We start from the raw sequence: 27,285 nt of genomic DNA, 5'->3' as shown, positions 1-27,285 counted from the left end.
TAATTATATATTGCGGACATCATTACTTGTTGGTATATACCGGTTATAGCGACAGGTGTTACTTAATGGCGCCGGTATGTTTGGGCAGTGATACACGCATTTTCCATAGATCATATTGCAGCCTTGTGTTGTTAGCTGATACCATGCGGGTTACCAAAGCAAAGTCATCATGTGATCTCCTCACAACGTCCTGAGATTATCTGTTTTGGGAGGGTGAAGTGACCACTAATATGGCCGCCATTACTACAGGTGACTTTAAGGAGGGAAATGGGAAGACTAAGTATACTTGGTGTAAGGGGGACCTTCGGTTCTCCAGCTGTTGCAAAACTACAACTCCCATCATGCCTGGACAGCCGAAGCTTCGCTTCGGCTGTCCAAGCATGATGGGAATTGTAGTTTTGCAACAGCTGGAGGGCCAAAGGTTCCCTATCCCTGCTTTAGCTGGAGGGCCGAACGTTCCCTATCCCTGGTGTAAGGGAGCTGTTGCCCATAGCAACCAACTTCCATTTTTAAAAAGGCTTCTGAAACAAAATGGCTGCAATCTTATTGGTTGCTATGGTAACTGCTCCTCTGTACAAGGTGTGATAAGTCTCCCGAGTGAACCCAAGCATGCGGCATTTGATTGCCAATGGCTGAAGAAGTTGGATGCCACCCTAGGGAGTCCTATGACTGCCTTCATGTTGGACTCCAGTTGCCCTCATGTCGATTTCAGCGCTCTATAGATGGGTGATCTTTCCTTTTGGAGAGATTTGTTGGCTCAGCATATATCCCACTTAAAGGGGAAGTTCACCAAATTCAACTGGTGCCAGAAAGTGCCAGAGATTTGTCATTTACTTCTATTAAAAAAATTTCAAGTCTTTCAGTACTTATCAGCTGCTGTATGTCCTACAGGAAGTGGTGTATTATTTCCAGTCTGGAGAGCTGGAGAGGTTTTCAATGGGTATTTGCTACTGCTCTACAGACAAAGGGGGCAGCAGAGAGCACTGTGCCAGACTGTTGAATACACCACTTCCTGCAGGACATACAGCAGCTGATAAAATGAGAGTTTCTGTGCCGCAATAACGGTCCACACTAGGGCATGTTCATATTTTTCGCAAAAATCACATTCAAATCACCGATCCATAAAATTACTGATGTGTGAATAGGGACAAATCTGCAATTATGGACAAAGAAGGTGTGCATACTTTGCACATTCTTTCTTCCCAGTTATCCCCTTATTGTGACATCTTTTTTTATATTCACTGTGTATTGTGACATCACTCTTTATACTATACTGTCATAGGCTGTACCCATGTTTTGCAGGCAGTCCTTGGGCTGTATCCACCTTCTTCAGGCAGCAGGATTCAAATGCCGACCGTTCGCCAGGTTCACTCATCTCTATGAGGAATACAACTACATATCATTGTATAGAATACCATTTCTATGGCCTCCTTTAGCCTCCACTAGGGGGAGCTCTCTGCATAAGGACCTGTAATGCTCCCATTCAACTCAATAATAAATCTGTATGCAGTAGCATCCTCTATTCTCCTAGAACTTTACTATACTGTACTTTTTCCTTGTCTGTGATGAACTACATATATAAAGAAAAGCCACAAAGACTTCAAGGTAACTTTGTCATTTCAAGTATTTTATTCCTAATGACAATATTTCCTAAGAAACCGCATGACACAGACATAAAGGATATTCTACAACATCCGATCATTCCAAAAATAATAGCTTCTGTCCAGAGCGGAGGCGCAGCACATGAATCAAGACAATATAATAAATTAACAAGGTATAATAGACATAAATCATAAAACAAGAAATGGGAGCTCCCTAAGGAACAACTAAATAAAACATAAAATTATAAGATATTTTTTTTTTTTTTCCATTTTATATCAGGATAAATGGCTTTGTTAGGAAATAAAACACTCAAAATGAATGGGTAATGCATATTTAAAGGACATGTCCATATACTAGACTGTGTATTCCTATAGCCTCCCTCTCTCTTATACTTCTACATAGGTGCCTATGTTGCATGAATAGGCAATCTGTTGTATAGCAGACGTAATAATCAGTGACCACTTCTGTATACAGACTGGGGATATGTCCAAATAGTGGTCACTCAGATAGAACGTGGAGTGGTTGCTAGGCAACCACAACTGAAAGGGCTGCAGAAGAGTGGGAAGGAGGAATAACCACACATTCTGCATAGTGAATACTTAAAGGCTTGAAACTAAAGATATTCTCCACTTTTTTTTAACCCCTTGAATGTCCGACGGGGTTAAAGAAGTGAAAAAAGTGCATTGATACGGCTTATATATTAGATCTAGCTGATCTATTTTTTTTTTCCTTTCACATCTACATCCATAAGACCATCTACAAATCAATACGAGATAGAAAAATAAAAACTTTTGCGCCTTGTATCTTAAAGGGCACAAAAATTTATTCTGATCTAATCCAATGCGTTTCATAGTCTAGAAACTTTTTTTTCTTAATGTTCTAGATAAGGCATGGGGAACCTTCGGCCCTCCAGCTGTTGCAAAACTACAATTCCTATCAGGCCTGGACAGCCGAAGGCCTATACTAGATTGTAACATTCAGTACATATCATATACTGACTTAACCCATACAAAACTGTCAGTCGGCTGTAGACACTCACCCACGCGTTTCAATATTTGGCAGTCATTGCCGACACGGTCTACAGTGCTACCATTTAAACACAATTGAAATATTGCTTTACAATAAACCTGTAGATCCCGAGGGATCTCTCTGCACATTCGGCTTTACAATCTGAGGTGTAACATCACCGTAGTGAGGCAACCAAAACGCGTCAGACACCAGGAATATGGCGACTCGAGAACATTTTGGCCATTTTTGGCAATAACAGAAAACTCCCCTCTTAGGTTTTATTTTGCAAAATTAAATTAACGATAACAATAAGGGTTTATAAAGGAATTCTCCTTCCTGATCTCTAAGTTATGGGTCATTGCTTTATGGCATGCCGTGTGTCCATATAGGTTGTTCTATAAATGGGAAAAGTCCATAACGATCATGGGGGAGTTGGTCTTCTCAATAGATGAATGGATCCTTCCCTCTTGCGGTTGTTGAGGGAAGCAGATTGGGATCTGCATCGCTTTCTTTGCTTCATCCATTGAGATCACAAATGTTCATTGACACACACTGATTATTCTGATTTTCACAATGAGGCACCAGTAATGGGAATATTAGATCTGTGAACACATAGAACTACTAGCTACAGAGTTTGGATCAGTGACAGGCTCTCCTTGTTGCGTCCGTGGCCAGCTCCAGCACAGTACAATCCTCCTCCTCCTCCTCCTGGCGACACTTGCAGGTAATAGTCCTGTGCAATTAAGTGCTTGATCCCTTTGCTCCTTTCTAATCAGCAAAAACGTCCGGAAACTTCTACCTGGCGAGGTTCTTTGGTTCACTGCTGGGAATACACCAGTCGTCGGCCTCTGTGCATAGCTTATAATGCTTCCATGCGGACTTGTTGAAGACTGGTAGTCTCTCTATGGATTCTGATGATAGCGCCTAAGACCAAGCAAATAATAACTACATAAATAAATAGCATTACCGAAATACTCCAGAGCTGCACTCACTATTCTGCTGCTGGGGTTACTGTGTACATACATTACTGATCCTGTACTGATCCTGAGTTAGGGCCCTATTACACGGGACGATTATCATGCAAAAAATCGTTTGAATTTAACCGATAATCAGTCTGTGTAATTGCAGGCAACGATCAAAAAATCGTTCATATGTCGATGATTTAGATCTGAACCTAAAATTATCGTTAAACGTTTGCTAATCGTTCGCTGTAATTCCACATTTGTTCGCTTAAGTTCCGTGTTTTTTCACTAATCGTTCAGTGTAATAGCACATTGCCCATTGTTTTACTGGGATCAAATGGATTAAACAATCATAGTAACGACCGCAATAATGATCGTAGTAACGATCGTAACTAACGATTATCGTTCTGTGTAATATGGTGAGCGATTTCAGGTTATCGATAAACAATCTTGTTTGCGATCGTTTATCATTCGTTGTTACATCCTGTATTATACTCCAGAGCTGCACTCACTATTTTGCTGGTGGGGTAAGGATATGTGCACACTGAGCAATTCTCGTGGAATTCAGCACGGAACGCCGCTCATTTTTTAGCGCTCACGGAATTGTTGCAAAATTGTCACGAAAAATGACTTCCCATAGAGTTCTAAGGAATTCCGCCAGTGCAATCCGCCCAAAGAATGAACCGGTCCATTCTTTGGGTGGAATGCGGAATCCGGACGGAATTCGGGACAGAAATTTCCCCTGTGTACACAGACAGCCGGAATTCCCATTTTGCTCTATGGAAAGGCGCATGGTGCATTTAAACGGGCGGAATTATTTTGCGGCGGAATTTGCGAGAATTGCTCAGTGTGCACATACATTACTGATCCTGTACTGATCCTCAGTTACATCCTGTATTATACTCCAGAGCTGCAGTCACTATTCTGCTGGTGGGGTCACTGTGTACATACATTACATTACTGATCCTGAGTTGCATCCTGTATTATATTACAGAGCTGCACTCACTAATCTCCAGGCTAGTCAAATGTAGGCCAAGCTAGTTGTTAGGTCCGGCAGTAACAGGAAATGACCTAAGCACTTAGTGGTGTCTGACAACAAGCTTGGTGGCCTTTCCCAATAATACAGCAGACTGGTGAGTACAGCTCTACAGTATAATACAGACCCATTATGACATTAGACTTCTCGGATTTCTGTACATTTTCTGGCTAAAGTTCATACTAGTTCTGCTCAACAACTTCCAACACTGGGGGTCTCCGGCAGGTCATCCACTCCAGAGCGCCCGGATCAGGATCAGTCTACAGATTTTTTTTATTTTATTTTCGTCTTATATCTCATATTATTCTTCTCATATCAGATCCTACAGCTGCTAGAGGAAGCAACTCTTAAACCGCCCAGTCTGTTCTTCCTCTGTGTGGAGTACAGGGTGTTTCTATATATGTGACCACAAGTACACGATTAACCCTTAGTGACCTCTCACAGGGGAACACAAGACTGCTGCTCTCCTAGAAGGTGCACATTTCTTAATACTCTATATACAATACTAACTATAAGTACTATACTAGGGAAATGTATACATTACAGTTCCTGTATCTACAGTAATAACGGAAACCTGCCCTATAAAATGATTGCATGAAAAAAAAACAAAAAAAACACACAACATGGCTACCTGTTCAGCTCCATTCAAGTGAATAGTGCCATTCCGTATGCAGCCTATGGAAAATAGTGGCGCTGTTCTTGTAAAAAATCAGCTATATATGTCTAAAATGCTGGAGCTATAATAACCAATTCCGATAGCGTAATACAATCACAATACGCTACCTTCAGGTAAATGACAGCGTCGGTCCCAAAACCCTCCATTGAATGCAGCATTAGATCCCCTTGGAAGTACTTGGCATAAAGTCGAGAAATTGGCAAACCGTACCCGAAACCAGCCTGAAAAAGAAGAATGTATTGTAAGTTGTAATATATACAAACATGTAGCAGAGCAGAGTTTGTTGTACACTCTTTGGCACTAAGTATATTTATATAACCTGTTACAGGGGAAGGGAACCCTGGCCCTCCAGCTGTTGCAAAACTACAACTCCCATCATGCCTGGACAGCCAAAGCTAAAGCTTTGGCTGTCCAGACATGATGGGAGTTGTAGTTTTGCAACCTGCCCTATTAGAAAACTAGAGCTGACAACCTCATAAATAAACAGATGAAGCAGAGCTGAATTCATAGTGGTATGGTTCCTGCTTTGTGATAACTCAGGACTTAAAATATTAAAAATCCATTTTCACAGTGGAGACCCCTTTAAGACAATGCAGTCCTATGTAAAATGGAGTTCTGCCAAATAATAGGGTTAGCTCTGTTACAGATGACATCTCTACTAACTCATACCCTCTGATAACATATGAAGCCAACTCTAACATTTTGCTGTTTTTCATCCTAAGTCATGTCACATGACTCTTTTGGGGGGCATGTGCCCCAGTGCTGGGTGCCATGGGATGGGGGCACAAACAAGTCGCTATGGTCCTATAGTGAGTGAATGGAGAGGCAGTCAGTTACGCATGCTGACTGCTGCACCATTAATTTAGGGGATACAGGGTTCTCATGATCAGTTCGGGTCTCAGCGGTCGGACCCCTATTGTTCATACCATGGCGTCACATGACCGTGTAACCAGCCGCTTACCAGTGGAGCATTGCGTGAGTTGTCCATCATGGGCCGGGGAGCTGTGGAATACATATAGCTGAAGAGACGCTCTATCTTTCTTAAAGGCACGCCTCCTCCATTATCAGATATCTAATAAGAAGATGGAGACAAACATTGATATATGAAATCATCAGATAAACTTCACTAAATGTTTATAAAAATAATGACAAAGTGCAGGATACGATGGAAATAGGCCGCAATGACTAAAACTAGCCTTCATGTCCATAGCAACCAATCACAGCGCAGCTTTCACTCCTTACACTGCTTTATAAGAATGAAAGCAGCACTGTGATTGGTTGCTATGGGTTTCTTTTCACAGCCTCATTTATTAAATCTGTCTCTGCTCACCCTAGCAACCAATCAATGTTCAGCTTTCATTTCTAATACAGCTCTGGAAAAATGAAAGCTGTGCTGTGATTGGTTGCTATGGGCAACAAGATTTGTCTTTCTGCTAGGCTTGACTTTTGTGTGTGCATTTTCCAGTATAAATAAAGCTTGGTGATTTTGTAAGTGTATAATACGTATAATTTATCATCATTTTCAAGTCAATTCTTCGCCGGCGAATATCATTGAGTCTATGGAGCTTCATAGTTACATATTTAATACGGTTGAAAAAAGACACATGTCCATCAAGTTCAACCAAGGAGGGGATGGATACAGGGAAGGGGGAGGGGTGATAGGTTCTATACATATGCATCTATATTATTTTGCTCTAAGAACTTGTCTAGCCCTGTTTTGAAGCCCTCTACTGTTGTTGCTGTGACCAGATCCTGTGGTAGACTGTTCCACAGATTCACAGTTCTCATTGTAAAGAAGGCTTGTCGCCTTTTTTTTCTCCGGGCGGAGGCAGTGCCCCCTTGTCTCTCCGGGCGGAGGCAGTGCCCCCTTGTCTCTCCGGGCGGAGGCAGTGCCCCCTTGTCTCTCCGGGCGGAGGTGATGCCCCCTTGTCTCTCCGGGTGGAGGCAGTGCCCCCTTGTCTCTCCGGGTGGAGGCAGTGCCCCCTTGTCCTTTGAGGGGGTTTTACCTGGAACATCTTTTCCCCATATCTCTTGTAGGGGCCATTTATATATGTAAATAAGTTAATCATATCTCCCCTTAAACGTCTCTTCTCCAGACTAAACAAATGTAATTCTTTTAATCTCTCCTCATAACTAAGATGCTCCATTCCCCTTATTAGTTTAGTTGCCCGTCTTTGTACCCTCTCCAGCTCTAGAACATCCTTTTTATGAATCGGGTTCCAAAACTGGACGGCATACTCCAGATGAGGCCGCACCAAAGCTTTATAAAGCGGTAATATTATATTCCTGTCCCTGTTATATGCCTGTTTTAATGCATGACAATATCCTGCTGGCCTTAGAAGCAGCTGACTGACATTGTGTGCTGTTCTGTAGTCTATTATCTACAAGTACACCCAGATCCTTCTCCATCAGCAACTCTCCCAGAGTAACTCCCCCCAGGACATATGATGCATGTGGGTTATTAGTACCCAGGTGCATAACTTTACATTTATCCACATTGAACCTCATTTGCCAAGTGGACGCCCAAACACTCAGTGTGTCTAATTCATCCTGTAACATCTGCACATCCTCCATAGACTGTACTGTACTACAAAGCTTGGTGTCATCTGCAAAGAACTTCAAGTGGAGGCTCCACGGCGGAATCTGCTTGAAGCCTTCATACATATTCCGTAGTGTGAACATACCCTTACACTGAATCAGGCTGGTCATTGAAGAATAACATCCCATATTATATGGGGTCTGTTAAGTTTCCAACATAGGGTAATTTTACACAAAGCGATTATCGTCCGTACTTGAAGCGATTACCGACCGAAATATCCGGTAATCGGCAATGTAATAGCTCATGTTGTAAAACCACAATTAGGTGAAGTGCATGATGCCGGCTGGAACTAAAATCCGGATGCCTATAGCGACGGTCTGCTGGCTGTCTCTCAATGACAGCGAACGAGGATCAAGGAGCAAGCTGACCGTGTAATAGGGCCTTAGTGTCTACCATTTTCCTGGGCACAATAGTACTACATTCAACCCCATTTCATCCGGGATGTTTGCAGGAATCTGCGATGGAGGCTTCTAATGGAACCTCTAATGCTAATGTGAACACGGCTATTTATTTCTACATTGCCAAAGTATTCTGTAAAGATGTTTTTTACGAACACAATGAATGGTTATGGTATAAAAGATAGGGCAGCCATATCTGTGCGTATCCTGACACTACATCAGCCCGGTTTCCTGACCAGCGGGATCTGGTTGCGCCATTTATCTCGCACACAAGGTATTAGTTCCGGAGTTCGCGTCATTAGTTAAATTGCCCTGATAATCCGTGGCGTGTACAGAGACGCCGGCGACGGGAACAGATTGTGCTTGTTCTCCGTCATTCTTCCAGGTAGTTACCTTAATAGTGAGGTCCTCCGTCCCAAGGACTACATTCACTTTAATGGGAGGCAGGGTAGGACTGGTCTCGTGATTCTCCACGGTGGCTCGCATGGCGTTCTAGGGGGGAAAATGTACATGGATTTATAAGATCTATAGATACACACAATCCTACGTATAACATATTAAAGGGTTATCCCATCACACATTATTTCTATGGAAAATAGAAGCCGCCATAGACTTTCAAGTACATTAACTGTTCCTCTTACTGAATTCTCAAACATATTTAGGAAGCTAAGATATAGGGAGCTGTATGACAGTATACTGCAGGCATAGGGAGCTGTATGACAGTATATTGCAGGCATAGGGAGCTGTTTGACAGTATACTGCGGGGACTGAGAACCTTCGGCTCTCCAGCTGTTGCAAAACTACAATTCCCATCATGTGTGGACAGCCAAAGCTGAAGCTTCGCTGTCCAGGCATGATGGGAATTGTAGTTTTGCAACAGCTGGAGAGCAAAGATTCTCAGTTCCTGCAGTATACTGGCGCTGGTCATTCCCTATGCTAGAAGTATACTGCCGCTGGTCATTGAAGGGTAATATATCCCACATCCTATGGGGGAATCATATCTATACCCACAATTGCCCTGTGTGAAACTGTCCCACCAGAGGGACGGGGATGTATGGGGTGATGCACTAAATATACCCCCAGCCAATAAAACAAAATGGCATCTGTTATTAAAAGGAACGATACATGATATGGGGAGGCCTGCCAAACATCCCAGACAGCTGCACTACCAGCAAGTATGGAGATCCCCATTCTATGTGCCCTATTAGAGCTCTGACTGGGACTTACTCCTAGAGCCGCTGCAGACACAGCATTGATTTCAGTGGACCTGGTGGTTCCTGCACACTTTTAAATGCATCAATTTTCTATTGATGTCTTTGCAGTAGGATTATGGGAAAAAATATGCATAGCAAGAACGAAACAGTGTCCTGATGTATCCCTCGAAGGTGCACTGAATGGTGCCAATTGTCCAATGTATTATAATATTATGGGAAGTGGTGGAGACGGGTAGCCTCATTCTATCTCCACCCAATCTTTATAAACAGTCTTATACCATGGTTGGCTCCTATCTATCTATCTATCTATCTATCTAACAAAGACTATGTCCACCTTGCAATTTTATTTTGCTGTCTTGATGCCCCAGGACTTTGCACTATGTTTTAGAATTCACATTTATAGTTTATAGATTCGCCAATATAGTAATATTATCCCCGGTAAGTAACATACCTTAAACAGCTCGAACAACATGTGGTAGAGATGAGAAGGCACATAGACGATATTCAGGGGCTGCCCGGGGGCTTTGCCTACAGGACACAAATACTGGTGTTATAGAGAGGTAGGATACATAGTGCATACGTATTTTCATGGTACTGTGTTGTTCTCATAGTAAACATATCCTCAGTGCTTTCTATGGTAGTCTATGGTGTTATCGGTGTATTAGAGTGAACTTAGGACGTCATAGCTGTTCAAGGGATTGTGCAGGATTAGACAAACAGGGCTGCTTTCTTCCAAAACAGCGCTGGGCGTTATACACAGTATTGCAGCTCAGCCCAATTTACGTCAATGGAGTCGAGCTACAACATAATACAATATATTCTAATCCAGTATAAACATTATAGATTAGTAATGGTCCGGCAGCCAATAGCTGTACTACCACTGCTAAAAACAGGGTGGGCGACTATAGGAACATCAGAAATGTTGGTGGAGAAGGACGCCTTACCATGGTGGCTACACAGAACCCTGGCCATTCCCTTTGGATGTGGTGTTAAAGTGTACCACCTTCCCTACAGACAGGATGAGAAGCCCCTTTATTACTCACCATTGGTCTGCTTTATTATAACATCAGGAGATGCTAGATAATACTGGTCACACAGCATCTTGGCGTTCTCAAAGGCATCTGGAACAGAATAATATACATTCAGATTTAACATTTATGTTCTGATATTTACTAAATTATCTATACATTATGTATATTCTATATTGGAGCATACTGGGAATTCCCTCTATGTGTTCTTGGGTTCCCAACATGCAACCAAATCAATGGCTTTGGCATCACTTCAGCTTTGGCCATAGAGGGGAGAGTATAAGGCTTGTGATGCAGAATTTGTCAGGAATCAATGACTACCCCATCCCCTCTAAGTTGCATTTAGGTGGAGTTCCCCTTTAAGCAGCTGTTCACTTACCATGTACAACTTCTACCACATCGCAGTTTGGGTCGATGCTTCCGATATGTTTGGGATGTGCGGGGTTAGTGCCGCCATCAAACAGAAGGGCTGAAATAGAAGAGAACTAGAATTAATATCCAGACACACAACAGTATCATTTACACACACGCGCACACAATACATGTGTCCTGACAACCCCTATTCTCTAGCACTAGTAGCAGATTGACATCAGATTGGACACCAATGTCGGTAACAAAATCTGGGTCTAAATTGATGCAGGTGAGCATAGCCTGAATATATATATATTATAATCTCAGAATACAAGATGTATGGCAATCTATAGTAAAAAGCAATTATATCGCCTAGAAGAGAGAGTTCCGGTACGTGGGAATTAGCAGGTTTGTATCGGCAGGCCAGATATAGACTGCACCGCGCTGAGCTCATCTGAATGGGATTCCAACCTAACTAAGTTGTTTTTTTGAACTTTGCTCCCAGCTACATTGTAAAGTTCACATATTTCATAATGTCACTGTATAGCTGTGGGTTTGCATAGCAAGTGTCAGGTTTCATTGCCATATACTGATCACGTACACACTCCTTTCCTGTACTGCATACCTAGGCAGATTTACTGTGCAGGACTGTAGGAAAGCTGGGTGACAACTGCTGCTATGGTCGCCTAATGAGATGTCATATTTGATAATGGTAATAGCCCCTTTAAAAGAGTACTCTGGCAAAAATATTTTTCTTTCAGAACAACTGGTTTTGGGACATTATACAGATTTGTAATTTACTTCTATTTAAAAATCTCAAGTCTTCCAGTACTGATCAGCTGCTGTATGTCCTGCAGGAAGTGGTGTATTCTTTCCAGCTTGACATAGTGCTCTCTGCTGCCACCTCTGTCCATGTCAGGAACTGTCCAGAGCAGGACAGGTTTTCTATGGGGATTTGCTGCTGCTCTGAACAGTTCCTGACATGGACAGAGGTGGAAACCAGTTTATCTGAAAGTGAAAGAGTTTTGCCGGAGTACCCTTTCAAGAACAAAAGTCAGAGCCTGAGGAGTTCCAAGCCAATATGGATTTCAGCTCTACATAAATAACTGCGTGCTCCATTAACCAGATACATAGAGGCCCCGCAGCTCTGATGGGTCAATGTTTTCCAAGAAAAACCGATAGTTTCCATGTGACAGCAGGTCAGCCGTGATGGCAGAACAAACACGTCCTTACTGTGCTGGTTGATCAGCATCCTGATGGAAATACGGCTCATGTAGAAGCGATCCAAGAAGTACTGCACGTTCTGATTGGTCACGGGATCCACCCCGAAGGCTTCCTTGTATTCAATCACCCCCTGCGCCATGGTGGGCACTACATTGTTGTGGCGATTCCTGATGTTCACCAGCGTCTCTGTAAAACTGAAGGACACATAGTGTTATAACCTGACATAAAACATTACTTTGTACGCTAATATTCTTTATTATGCACACCAGAGCTGCTGCAGAACCTCTTTTACAATATTAAATGGATATTCCTGAAGCAGCTGAGGTGTATTATGCAGTTCTGCAGCAGCTGAGGTGTAGTATGAGGTTCTTCAGCAGCTGAGGTGTATGATAATGTGCTGCAGCAGCTGAAGTGTATGATGATGTGCTGCAGCAGCTGAGGTGTATGATGATGTGCTGCAGCAGCTGAGGTGTATGATGAAGTTCTGCAGCAGCTGAGGTGTATTATGATGTTGTGCAGCAGCTGAGGTGTACTATGATGTTCTGCAGCAGCTCTGGTGTAGTATGATGTTCTGCAGCAGCTGAGGTGTAGTATGAGGTTCTGCAGCATCTGAGGTGTCACTGATACATTAGTATTACAGCTGGTGCTCTGTAGTGTTATGACACCGCCGGACAGAACATTCCGCACATGGCTCCAGGGATTTACTGTCTAATTGAGACAAACGTCTCCGGTGTTGTATAAACAATCATTGAGCTGATACAATCACCGGTGACATCCCCGTCCCTGCCCGCGGCTACGGCTCGTAATTCACTTACTCTGACAGAACCCGCTGGTCGTCCGGATTCCTCTCCACAAACTCTATGAGATCCATCAAGCTCTGAATATACCTGAGGAAGAACAGAGGGAATGAATACATAGTCACCTATATCCCCAGTCTTATACATGTATAGATCCACACACAGCAGGGGGAGGCAACCATGGCTCTCCAGCTGCTGCAAAACTACAACTCCCATCATGCCTGGACAGCCAAAGCTTTAGCTGTCCAGGCATGATGGGAGTTGTAGTTTTGCACCGGCTGGAGAGCCAAGGTTCCCTACCCCTGAGATACAGCTAGTAATGGATGTGTATCTATATCCTGGAGCACTGCCCATTGTAGTGCCCGGGGTCAGCCCTGTGTAGTAGTAGTGACCCCCTCCAGCTCCATCATACACAGCCATAAGATGCCATTAGCTTTCATGGAATTTTTGTCACCGAGTACCTCTGGAAATGACCCAAGTTCACAAACCGAAGATAAGGAAATAGAACAGACTGTTCTGCAGCAAGTGTGCCCGATGCCAGGGCAGGCGCCACCTCTGGCACACAACTAAGCTGTTTACTAAAAGGTGAATGCCATGCCTGGGTGCGGTGATATTCTATACGTCATGGAACAAGTGTATGTAGGGCACAGTGCAGCGGGTACATATACAGCACCAGAGCTGAATTCCTAATTCTGCTGTCAGAATATAATGTTCGCTAAGATGTCTATGTAGCATAGTGAATATACTGCTATAAATCTACCTGCAGTCCCATGTAAAACACAATGTGATATCCCACAACATTACAGCAATGGATAATTCTAGCTCAGCTGCATGCACAGGCCGATCAGGCGGGAATGCAGCACCTGTTCAGACGAGATCTGTCTGTCAGACATTATCGGAGTGTTTCTAATATGATCTGTTTTTTTGTGAAAAACATCACTAGCCTGAGCTTTCCAGAAACTATCTGTTCACTGTCTACAGATCTCAGCTATGTGGAATGGCCGTGAGCAGCTGTATGGGACGTCACATTTTGCTATCTCTTTTTCTTTCAAAGCAGCTGGTTTCAGAAAGTTATATAGATTTGTAATTTACTTTTATTTAATATTATCCAATCTTCCAGTACTTATCAGCTGCTGTATGTCCTGCAGTAAGCAGCGTTTTCTTTTTAGTCTGACACAGTGCTCTCTGCTGCCACTTCTGTCCGTGCCAGGAACTGTCCAGAGCAGCAGCAAATCCCCATAGAAAACCTCTCCTGCTCAGGACAGTTCCTGACATGGACAGAGGTGGAAGCAGAGAGCACTGCGTCATACTGGAAAGAATACACTACTTCCAGCAGGACATTCAGCAGCTGATAAGTACTGGAAGACTGGAGCTTTTTAAATAGAAGTAAATTACAGATCTATATAACTTTCTGAAACCAGGTGATTTGAAAGAAAAAGATTTTCACTGGAGAACCCCTTTAATTCTGTGTAGAAAGAGTCAAACTTTTGTGTCTTTTAGAGCTACTCTCCCATGACTCCTAACAGAGGGGTAAATATTTTACTTTATATATTTACTAATTTATTTCAAATATTTAGTGTATGTATTGTTATTGTTTTAAGTATTAAATACTTTTTTAATTATTTGTCTACCAATGTTTTATTTCATGGATTTTTGTTTTCTAAAATTTCTAACTAGAGAAGAGTGATGTTACAGCCAGACGTGTGTATTGCGGATGAACGCTGTGGATTAAGACTAAGGTTAGAATTAAAGATGAGCGAACCTGAAGGATCGGCCCCTGTCTGGAGAAGGTGGATGCAGCCCGAGAACTCCTTGGAAAACATGGATACAGGCAGCATTGATGTTTTTCAGGCAGTCCCAAGTCTGCATCCACCTTCTCCAGGCATTGGGATTCAAAGGCGTATTGTTCAGGTACGTTCATCTTTAACTCTCACCTGTCTTAATCCATTAAAATGTTGCAGAAAATATCATGTTGTGTAATGTCCATTGGTCAGCAAGTTGGGGGTTGTAGTTACCAGCTCTGGACCAGTTGCACCGATGGAGTTCCCAGTAATGGATCTGGAAGGATGTAGATCTCTCTCATGATATTCGCCAGCCTGACAGGAAGCTCCTGACGCAGGAAAACAAAGGACGTCTTCTCACAGCCATTGGCCGAACCTAGAAAAGAGAGAGGAGAAAAATATCAGAAATTGCAACATTGTCTCATCTATCTCCTATCTATTATCTATCTCCTATCTATCTATCTATCTATCTATTATATCACAGTTCCCCTTTACGATTACGGTATGTTTTTCAAAACTTTTCCAACTTTTGTCCTGTATTTTTGAAGGACTCTTTATCTGATCTAATATAGAAGGTTTTGATTAGTCTGTAAAGTCCGGGATCTTCCATTCTCTGCCCACACTACAAACAGGTAAGGGCCCTATTCCACCGGACGATTATCGTTCGCATAATCGTTAACAATCTCAAACGAGCGCTATTGCGAAACACCTGAAAACGTTCACTCCATGTTCATTTCCATGGAACGATATTCGTTACTTATGATCGTTTTTGCGTTTTTTTTTTCTTTGCTATTTCTTCGCTATTGCGTTCGTATCTACTGTGAACGACCGAACAACGTCTTATTCTATGCGAACGATTTGCGAACCAGCAACAATAAAAAATAGGTCCAGGTCTTAAAAAGTGATCAACGATTTCTCGTTCGGTCGTTAATCGTTAACTGCATTTCAACCAAACGATTTAACGATAATCTGAACGATAATCGTCCGGTGGAATAGGGCCCTAAGATGAGAGCCGTTCTGTAATCACAGCCAGGGATCCGATGGCAGCGCGGCCAATAACATGGATTGTCCCTTTGCTGTCATCCAGACCGGGGCACTAATACTCATGCTCATATAAGTTGTGGTTCACAGATATAGAATAGGAAAAGCTTCTATTGCTGGGCATGTTTTAGTTTTATATAGGACCTCACCAAAATGTTACCCGCTGTGGGCAACACTGATTTTAAGTAGGGAGTAATAGGGAACACCACCTGCAGACTGGATGGTTCCTTGTGCAATATCTTCTTACCATACAATACAGTCATATTGTACATAAATAATACTGCCATATAGTGCCCAATCCATAAACTGGGGCAATGTACTCTATCACATTGCAAAATTACAACTCCCATTGTGTTCTAACAACCTATGTATCCCAGCTGGTGCAAAACTACAACTCCCATCATGCACTGCAGGGTAGAGCAATAGTGCACAGCTTATGACCCTCCAGTTATTAAAAGAAACTACAACTCCCATCATGCATGCTGGAGGTTTGTGCACCGCAGGTGTAGAACCATCTGCAATAGAAACCATTCGGGCCATTAAGTAGAATGAGACTAAACAAGTCCATTGCTTATGGATGATGGATAGAAGGTAGACAATGGCCGGTAATACCTGACCTCAGGTGAACGCGGAGTGAGGGGCTTAGTTAGTTGTGTAATCGTAGGACGGGCCGTGACATCTAACCTAAGCTTGGTGGGCAGTGCCCTCCCCCACCCCCCGCTATATACGCCTACTGGGAAAAGTTATCCATTAAAGTAGTGTTACCCAATCTGACACTTTACAGCTGTTGCAAAACTACAGTTCCCATCAGCCCCGGATAGCCTTCTTCATGATGGGAGTTGTATTTGTGCAACAGCTGGAAAGCGAGAGGTTAAGGAACACTGCAGCTACACATATTTTCTTGCTTTTTCCCCAGAGATCAGCAGAATACGCTCTGAATACACTCTACTCCCCATGTTGCTGTTCGTGAACTGTGATCTCCTTATCTGAGGTCGGCCCTTGCACTCTTGAACCCCAGCCGGTTATGTAAACAGGTTGGACAGTAAAGCCGGACGGGGCTATTCATCTACTGACACTACTACTACGGCTGCAGCAGCGACTAATCCTGGGGCTGCAGCTACACATGTTAGAATTCATAGCCGCCCCATCACCCGGCCCACCACCCACCCCAGGGGTCACATACAGATGGGTAGTTACCCAGAGTTTCATCCCACTTCTCTATCTAGCTTCCTCTCTCTCAATGCAAAATAAATGTGTCAGTCTTCACTGCAATTTTGGAATTCTATTCAGGAGCCGTATAAAATGGGAACATTTTGCAGTCATACTGATTATATATAAAGTGCAAAAGTTTCCATTAAAGGGGTACTCCAGTGACATTTATATACATATAGGTTTCAAATTAACTGGTGGCAGAAAGGTATATAGATTTGTAATTTAATTCTACTCAAAAATCTCCAGTCTTCCAGTACTTATCAGCTGCTTTATGTCCTGCAGGAAGTGTTATATTATTTCCAGTCTGACACAGTGCCACCTCTGTCCATGTCAGGAACTGTCCAGAGCAGCAGCAAATCCCGATTCTTTGTTAACCCATTTGTTAGCTTGTTGTACAAACATGTTAACTTTACTGTTGGCACTAAAGTCAGTGCTTATAGATTTTCTCTTTTGTAATATGTTCTTAAAAAGCCTTGAACCAAAAACCTCTCCTGCTCTGGACAGTTCCTGACATGGACAGAGGTGGCAGCAGAGAGCACTGTGTCAGACTGGAAAGAATACACCACTTCCTGCAGAACATACAGCAGCTGATAAGTACTGGAAGACTGGAGATTGAAGTAAATTACATATAACTTTCTGACACCAGCTGATCTGAAAGAACAAAAATATTTGTTGGAGTACCCCTTTAAAAGCTACTCTAAGCAGTACAACTCCCAGTGAGCAGTAGCCATACTGACTATGTATTAGCAAAGGTTTCCATTGATTCCATTGAACAGATAGGAACTTCAACTCCCACCAAGCCCAAACACCTCAGCAGACAAACAATATTATCAGTGCATAGTGCAAGTGCAAACGTTTCCATTGAAAACATTTCTAGTTGTACAATAAGGAATAGGACTGCTGAGAGTTGTAGTTCCAGAGTTGTTGAGGACTACAGGCTGTAAGGGTATGCTAGGAGCTGTAGTCCCCCATAAGGTACACACTGCAGGCTCTAAGGGCATGCTAGGAGCTGTAGTCCCCCATAAGGTACACACTGCAGGCTCTAAGGGCATGCCCCATATAGTACACAGTGTATACAGGAATAGCTTGGCAGGTCATTCTGGGAGTTGTGGTTCCCTAAAAGATGACTGCTACGGTGCCCGTTGGGAGTTGTAGTTCCCCCTATACTACTTAAGCTATAAGAACAAACATGACCTGGCTCTGAGAAGTTCAGCAGCTGCTGAATACATCTGCTGTGTTTCCTAGAAGAACCCTGGAAAACTGCTGGAGCCAGGACAAGCCATTCCTGCAACGTGCGGCAAGAGGCGGCGGGAAGAGATTTCTAAGAATTGGAAAAACAGGAAGCCGAAGAGCGGAGGGAAAATGGCTCCGGCACTCAACCTATAGCTATATGATGCTTCTATCTGTGCCTGGGAAAGCTGGGTGGTGACCACTATGGCCGCCATCATACAACAAGACAGGAAACGCAACCAGGAAGACCTAACACGGCTCACCATCACTTACATAAGAATGGTTTAGGTTTTTATTGGCAAATTCATACGGATCATTTCCACCCCCGGGGTGCAGGAAGGAGAAGACAATGGCTGCCGTGTAATGCTGAAATCTAAGACGTCAGGGAGCCGCGTGACTCTAATATTCACAAAAATCTGTCATCTGCAACCTAAGCCTGTCCAGTAATTGCAAAACTACAACTCCCAGCTTCGGCTGTCAGGGCATGATGGGAGTTGTAGTTCTGCAACAGCTGGACAGACACAGGTTGCAGATCAAAGATCAACGTGATTCATTAAAGCGGTACTGCAGCAAAAAAAAATATTTCAAATCAACTGGTGTCATGCTGCGTTTACATGGAATGATTATCGTTCGAACTCTCGCATAAACGATGGCAGTTGAGCGATAATCGTACGGTGTAAACACAGCAAACGATCAAACGACGAGCGAGAAATCGTTCATTTCGATCTTTCAACACGTTCTTAAATCGTCGTTCGCTGAAAATCCGCAGATCGCTTAGTGTAAACAGTCTTTCACCGAAAAGATGGGATTAAGCGATCTTAAAAACGATCGCAATAACGATTTTTCTCACGAATTTTCAAACGATTTTTCTAACGATTTATTCGTCTAAACGCTGGTCGTTATAAAAACCAAATCCTTGCTTCAAAATCGTTAAAACGATCGATTGGGCGAATTATCGCTCCGTGTAAACGCAGCATCAGAAAGTTATATAGAGTTGTAATTTCTTTCTATTTAAAATTCTCCAGTCTTCCAGTATCAGATGCTGTATGTCCTGCAGAAAGTGGTGTATTCTCTCCAGTATGACACAGTGCTCTCTGCTGCCACCTCTGTCCATGTCAGGAACTGTCCAGAGCAGGAGAGATTTTCTATGGGGATTTGCTGCTGCTCTGGACAGTTCCTGACATGGACAGAGGTGGCAGTAGAGAGCACTGTTTTAGACTGGAAAGAATACACCATTTCCTGCGGGACATACAGCAGCTGATAAGTACTGGAAGACTGGAGATTTTTAAATAGAAGTAAATTACAAATCTGTATCCCTTTCTGACACCAGTTGGAATGCCCCTTTAAACACACCCGATCCTATCTGGCAGCGACTTTCTTCCCTCTCACTTATGGAGGCACAACTAAATTGAGTTTGCAAACACTGTAAATGAGTGCAGACTTATGGTGCGTTTACACAGGCAGATTTTGGAAGCCAAAGCCAGGAATGGATTTGAAAAGAAGAGAGATCTCAGTCTTTCCTTTATGACCCGTTCCGTGTTTATGGTCTGTTCTTGCCTTTGGCTTCAAAAATCTGTCAGATAAATCTACCTGTGTAAACGCACCATTAGCTTTAGACTGCAAAGAAGAAAAAAAAAAAAGTTGGGCACCCTCTGCAACTTTTATATGTAGAGATGTAAAAGCTGCATGAAGACGCCCAACTGGTAAGCTATAAGCCAAGTATGGCGGAGGACAAGTCACAATAATTAGAGTCACGCACTATGAGTTCTGCTCTGGAAGTGAATGTGATGAGTAGCTGAGATTGAAGTTGAACTCATTGTATAAGAACGTGGCTCTTTACCCCATGAGTCTTATTATGTTTGGTTATATCGCTATTATGTCACTTCCCTGTTCTTGTAGTAAATCTCCAAGAGCCGAGACAGGAAAGGTCATGTGTGAGTACAGCACACATCAGCCTGTGCACACAGTGACGGTATACAGATGGTGCAGGGAGAACAACTTGTTTACTCCGCAAGAAGTGGAAAAAAAAAAGTGAGAGCAGAGGACGGGTCTGGTACGTGGAGAGCGAAAAACAACTGGAGGCGCTGCAAGGAGATCCCTGCTATAGACTGAAAATATCTCCCCCTCCCCCGCTGGACACGTTTCTTACACTCCGGTTTAGCTACTTAAAGAGGGAATCCCAGGAAACATTTCCATCCCCAAATAAATGATGTAAAGAGAGGTCTTCAAGAAATCTAAAGGGGTTTTATTTTAAAATTACTGGTGTCAGAAAGTTATACAGATTTGTAATTTACTTCTATTTAAAAATCTTCCGTCTTCCCATACTTTTCAGCTGCTGTATGTCCTGCAGGAAGTGGTGTATTCTCTCCAGTCTGACACAGCACTCTCTGCTGCCACCTCTGTCCATGTCAGGAATCGTCCAGAGCAGCAGCAAATCCCCATAGAAAACCTCTCCTGCTCTGGACAGTTCCTGACATGGACAGAGGTGGCAGCAGAGAGCACGGTGTCAGACTGGAGAGAATACACCACTTCCTGCAGGACATACAGCAGCTGATAAGTACTGAAAGACTGGAGATTTTTAAATAGAAGCAAATTACAAATCTATAGAACTTTCTGACACCAGTTAACATGAAAGAAAAAAAATAAATTGCTGGAGTACCCCCTTTATTGCTGGAGTCTTTCTAAAAGAGAGAACCACTCTTGCCTCTGGGTTGGGTGCAGGTTTTGCAACTCAGTTCCATTCAAGTTAATAGAGCTTAATTGTAAACCACATCTGAACTGAAAGAATTATTATTTTTTTTTAATAAAAGCTGGACAACTCCTTTAACAGCAACACCAAGAAATCAAAGAAATAAAGTCTTATATGAGGAGGCCAGTACTATAAAGCTGTAGGGCCCATAATGAGGAGGCCAGTACTATAAAGCTGTAGGGCCCATAATGAGGAGGCCAGTACTATAAAGCTGTAGGGCCCATAATGAGGAGGCCAGTACTATAAAGCTGTAGGGCCCATAATGAGGAGGCCAGTACTATAAAGCTGTAGGGCCCATAATGAGGAGGCCAGTACTATAAAGCTGTAGGGCCCATAATGAGGAGGCCAGTACTATAAGGGTACAAACACACACAGCAGATACGCAGCAGATACGCAGCAGATTTGATACTGTGTTCAGTTATTTAGATCTAAACTGCTGTGTATCTGCTGCGTATCGCAGCAGTAAATACGCAGCATATATGCCGTGTGTGTTTGTACCCTAAAGCTGTAGGGCCCATAATGAGGAGGCCAGTACTATAAAGCTGTAGGGCCCTGTGACAGTGAGTCACTAGCTATTTGTCCTAATTCCCCAATATACATGTATATATGTATACTCGATTCAGATGAGCATGCACATGATTTCAATGAGGAAAGGGGAGAAGAGCCGATGCCAGATCTTCGCTAGGCCGGCAGCTGTTTGTCTTAATTTCTTTATATGATATAATGAATGCTTTATGTATCCATTGGCACAGCAAGCAGAGATAGGAAGGACTTATGGCTAACCCTGGCATACACATGGGACTTTGGACCATAAAAATCCCCGACTACCCTCTAAGAGACGTCTCGCTGATGCTGCTTTACCGTCAATTTATTGAGAGTCAGCAGAAAATGCTTTCCCGGGAAACGCTGCGCTGAGGGTTTACTCTGGGTCATGGTCAAGTCAAAGTAAATGAGGTGTTACTACTGGCTATTTAAAGGGGAAGGCTCGTTACACTGAAACGCGCCGTGCAGTCATTGTATCTATCATTTTATGTACCATGGTAGTTGTAGTCCAAATCTGCTCAGAGGGACCGATCCAAATTGGTATAAACTAGGACAGTGCTCCCCAATCTATGGCTTTCCAGCTGTTGCAAAACTACAACCCCCTGGGCATGATGGGAGTTGTAATTTTGCAACAGCTAGTGAGTCACTTGTTGGTATACAGTAAATGAGGAGAATCCCTTTAAAGGGATATTCCACTCAAACATAACTTTTGATATGTTGCTGCCCTTGGTGACACTAACAATTCCCTCCATACTTGTTATTATCTATTCAGTCTCCTTCCCCCAGTACTCAGCTGCTGCTTTCTGCTGAAAACACAAAAATCTGTGTGTGAGCCTTTCTCTCTGTCTCCCCCTTCTTTCCTAATCTGAGGTCAAGTTGCTGATGAACTCGCTGTGATTAATCCTCCAGGCATTGCTAAAAAAAACTCCAATGTTGCAGATAAAGCCTGCCAGGTACTTGTTTACATCAGCCGTCTCCGAAGGGAGGGGGAGGAGGGGGAGACAGAGAGAAAAGCTCACACACAAATTTTTGTGTCTTCAGCAGAAAGCAGCAGCTCAGAACTGGGAGAAGGAGACTGAATAGATAATAACAAGTATGGAAGGAATTGTTAGTCTTACCATGGGCAGCTACATATCAAAAGTTATGTTTGAGTGAAATACCCCTTTAAATATACATCATAATACGTGTGCCAATATCTACTCTCCCCTCATTCATTGTCTAATTATCAACTATGGACTTGGCATCCTGGCACTATTGGCTTTCAACATAGTAAAAAAAAAACCACACTTACCAAAGTCAATGAACTGCTTCATGGAGAGGGGTGAGGGTGAGTAGCGGCTGAACCTCTCGATCTGTTTCGGGGCGTTGGCCAGAGCGGCATTTTTCAGCAGGAACCTGGCGAACTTCATACTGGCGTAATAAGATGAACGTCTTCACCTAGAGGGGAAAACAACATCAATATAAGAGCGTGTTCCTTTAAGTGATGCCAGGGCGGCAGATACAGAGTCCGTGCCCCGTATGGCAGCAACGCTCAATAAACGATAATAGGGTGTGACGGCCGCGTCAGACCCATCCTGGTAGTAATCATTAATGGAGCGGCGGGTCATGTACCCAGGCTGGCATCAGCAGGTGATTGTGTAAGGGACGGTGTAATAGATAAGCTGAGAACATGTTATGTAAGGGCAGGGCTGGGTATACAGGAGGCGGCAGCGCCAGCCACTATGGAAACTGTATGGGACTACAACTCCTATCATGCCCTGACAGCCCATGGCACTGTAAGACAGGCGGAGGAGCTATAGCATTGCATTGGCTGTCTAGGCATGATGGGAATTGTGGTTCCCCATCTCATATACAGTCTCATCAGAAGATCAGATTCTCCAACCAGTGGGTCCCTGGCTGTTGCAAAACTACAACTCCCAGCATGCTAAGATGTAGTTTTGCAACAGCTGGAATACATGCAGGGGCATACTGGCATAGCTGGTAGGATGGTATAAATGGTGAGATGCCAGACTATGTAGAAGAGTCAATGATCGGCTGCAGACTGGCACCTATACATATATAACATATAAGTGGCACACTGCAGGCCTATTTACTGACATTATAAGAGGTCTGGATGCTTTCTATACTGCTTGCAGTCAGTGAATTGTACTCAACACCCAGCTATAGGACCCCCCAGATACATTGTACCCAGTATAGGGCCCCCCAGATACATTGTACCCAGTATAGGACCCCCCAGATACATTGTACCCAGTATAGGGCCCCCCAGATACATTGTACCCAGTATAGGATCCCCCCCCCCATACATTGTACCCAGTATAGGACCCCCCAGATACATTGTACCCAGTATAGGACCCCCCAGATACATTGTACCCAGTATAGGACCCCCCAGATACATTGTACCCAGTATAGGACCCCCCAGATACATTGTACCCAGTATAGGATCCCCCCCCCCATACATTGTACCCAGCTAAAGGACCCCCCAGATACATTGTACCCAGCTATAGGACCCCCCAGATACATTGTACCTAGTATAGGACCCCCCAGATACATTGTACCCAGTATAGGACCCCCCAGATACATTGTACCCAGTATAGGACCCCCAGATACATTGTACCTAGTATAGGACCCCCCAGATACATTGTACCCAGTATAGGACCCCCCAGATACATTGTACCTAGTATAGGACCCCCCAGATACATTGTACCCAGTATAGGACCCCCCAGATACATTGTACCCAGTATAGGACCCCCAGATACATTGTACCTAGTATAGGACCCCCCAGATACATTGTACCCAGTATAGGACCCCCCAGATACATTGTACCTAGTATAGGACCCCCCAGATACATTGTACCCAGTATAGGACCCCCCAGATACATTGTTCCCAGTATAGGGACACCACATATAGATACATTGTACCCAGTATAGGACCCCCCCAGATACATTGTACCCAGTATAGGACCCCCCCCATACATTGTACGCAGTATAGGACCCCCCAGATACATTGTACCCAGTATAGGGACACCACATATAGATACATTGTAGCAGCAGATTGCTGCTGCTGATGTCTATAGTAACACACTGTAACCAACCCTCAGCACAACTACAGCAGCTGCTGCATGGAAGTCTAATCCCATTCGCTGACAGCAAGCAGAGAGACTATAACCCACTAAGGTCTTGTGGTAATGTGGAGGTAGGGCCTGTGTCAATAACACACCAGGCTGGTACTTGTAGTTCCACTAGATCAGCAATGGGGAACCTCTGGTCCTCCAGCTTGTTACAAAACTATAACTCCCAGGTGCCTGTATGATGAGTTAGTGGCTAGCATTGCATCATATCACCGACTGACAGCAAGCAGAGATACTGAGACCAGTCTCCAGCTATGGTGATGTGGATTACAGGGCAGGCTGGGACTTGTAGTTCCCCTAGATGGAGGCAATAGTGCATAGTGGGTATGGAGGTGACCTGTGAGATGTCTTAGTGGTTAGCATTGCATCATATCACCGACTGACAGCAAGCAGAGATACTGAGACCAGTCTCCAGCTATGGTGATGTGGATTACAGGGCAGGCTGGGACTTGTAGTTCCCATTGTAATTCCACCTATCTCCAATACTAGTGCACTATGGATGCTGGGCACCTGGATGATGCACTGCCTCACTGACAGCAAGCAGAGATACTGAGAAGCAAAGGACATTAGGCAGAAGTTTAGGATGGTGCAGGTATTGTGGGGCTACTTCAGGGCTGGCTGGTACTTGTAGTTCCCTCTGGCACATGCACTGGGCTCTCTTAGTGGTTGGCATCCTGCAGCCCTGGGGTTATATCTATATGGGGGGGTTATGGGGGCACATCTCTATGGGGGGGTTATGGGGGCACATCTCTATGGGGGGTATGGGGGCACATCTCTATGGGGGGTATGGGGGCACATCTCTATGGGGGGGTATGGGGGCACATCTCTATGGGGGGGCATCTGTATGGGGGGTATGGGGGCATGGGGGCACATCTATATGGGGGCACATCTGTATGGGGGGTATGGGGGCACATCTATATGGGGGCACATCTGTATGGGGGGTTATGGGGGCACATCTGTATGGGGGGGTATGGGGGGACATCTATATGGGGGCACATTTGTATGGGGGGACATCTATATGGGGGCACATTTGTATGGGGGGACATCTATATGGGGGCACATCTGTATGGGGGGTTATGGGGCACATCTGTATGGGGGGGTATGGGGGCACATCTGTATGGGGGGACATGGGGGCACATGTCTATGGGGGCACATCTATATGGGGGCACATCTCTATAGGGGGGTATGGGGGCACATCTATATGGGGGACATGGGGGGTTATGGGGGCACATCTATATGGGGGGTATGGGGGCACATCTCTATGGGGGGACATCTATATGGAGGGTATGGGGGCACATCTATATGGGGGGTATGGGGGCACATCTCTATGGGGGGTATGGGGCACATCTCTATGGGGGGTATGGGGCACATCTCTATGGGGGGGGTATGGGGGCACATCTCTATGGGGGGGGTATGGGGGCACATCTCTATGGGGGGGTATGGGGGCACATCTCTATGGGGGGGTATGGGGGCACATCTCTATGGGGGGGTATGGGGGCACATCTCTATGGGGGGGTATGGGGGCACATCTCTATGGGGGGGGTATGGGGGCACATCTCTATGGGGGGGTATGGGGGCACATCTCTATGGGGGGGTATGGGGGCACATCTCTATGGGGCACATCTATAGGGGGGTATGGGGGCACATCTCTATGGGGCACATCTATAGGGGGGTATGGGGGCACATCTCTATGGGGGTATGGGGGCACATCTCTATGGGGGCACATCTATAGGGGGTATGGGGGCACATCTATAGGGGGGTATGGGGGCACATCTATAGGGGGCACATCTATAGGGGGTATGGGGGCACATCTCTATGGGGGGGTATGGGAGCACATCTATAGGGGGGTATGGGGGCACATCTATAGGGGGGTATGGGGGCACATCTCTATGGGGGGGTATGGGGGCACATCTATAGGGGGTATGGGGGCACATCTCTATGGGGGGGTATGGGGGCACATCTATAGGGGGTATGGGGGCACATCTCTATGGGGGGGTATGGGGGCACATCTATAGGGGGTATGGGGGCACATCTCTATGGGGGAGTATGGGGGCACATCTCTATGGGGGGTATGGGGGCACATCTCTATGGGGGGTATGGGGGCACATCTCTATGGGGGGGTATGGGGGCACATCTCTATGGGGGGGTATGGGGGCACATCTCTATGGGGCACATCTATAGGGGGGTGATAGCCCCCCCCAGGGCACTCACCTCTGATGGACAGCTGGCCCTTTGTCACCACAGCAGCAGCAGATGGCAGGCACACCGGGCAGCAGCAGCAGGTAGTCACAGCTAGAGTGTCAGCTCTGCGGGTCACAACGCAGCTGATCCTCAATATGATCCTCAAACCTGAGTGGCTCTTAAAGGGATGTTTTGCTTCTCAGTGCAGCATCTGGAATTGTCCCCTCTGCCCCCCAGTACTATGTGTTGCACCAGTGTCCCCAGTACCCAGCTCCGATCCTCCGTGCAGGACTCCCATCTACTTCTCACTGTGTAGCCCCTCAAGCCACTCGCTCCTATTATTCACTCTAAAGGGGCGGAGCGGCCGGCGACGAATCCCGCCCACTTTGGTGACTGTCAGCTCCTTCCCCCAATCAATGACAAGCCTTGTTTACGCTCATTCGGGTCCTAGAGGCGGGACTCTTGGGAACGCCCCGCCTCCTCGTCAGCAAAGCGTCCAATCAGAGAAGGAGGCAGAGAGATCCTG

The 27,285-nt window shown here is 44.7% G+C and overlaps 1 protein-coding gene across 1 annotated transcript; it reads right to left on the bottom strand.

Annotated features, from left to right (window-relative positions):
• Positions 1-1,606: 1,606 nt before the first annotated feature.
• PDK4 (pyruvate dehydrogenase kinase 4) lies at positions 1,607-27,088 on the bottom strand. Its single transcript, XM_069959398.1, has 12 exons — positions 26,790-27,088; positions 22,743-22,888; positions 14,911-15,052; positions 12,914-12,985; positions 12,108-12,292; positions 10,903-10,992; positions 10,539-10,616; positions 9,947-10,023; positions 8,675-8,773; positions 6,246-6,356; positions 5,392-5,505; positions 1,607-3,534 (listed from the first exon to the last, which is right to left on the bottom strand). The coding sequence occupies exons 2-12, from the start codon at positions 22,858-22,860 to the stop codon at positions 3,406-3,408; spliced, it is 1,215 nt and encodes a 404-aa protein (XP_069815499.1). The 5' UTR covers positions 22,861-22,888; positions 26,790-27,088; the 3' UTR covers positions 1,607-3,405.
• Positions 27,089-27,285: the final 197 nt, after the last annotated feature.

Source organism: Dendropsophus ebraccatus, chromosome 2, assembly GCF_027789765.1.
Source record: "Dendropsophus ebraccatus isolate aDenEbr1 chromosome 2, aDenEbr1.pat, whole genome shotgun sequence".
Taxonomy (NCBI): Eukaryota; Metazoa; Chordata; class Amphibia; order Anura; family Hylidae; genus Dendropsophus; species Dendropsophus ebraccatus.
This window is presented reverse-complemented; position numbering and strand designations above follow the sequence as displayed.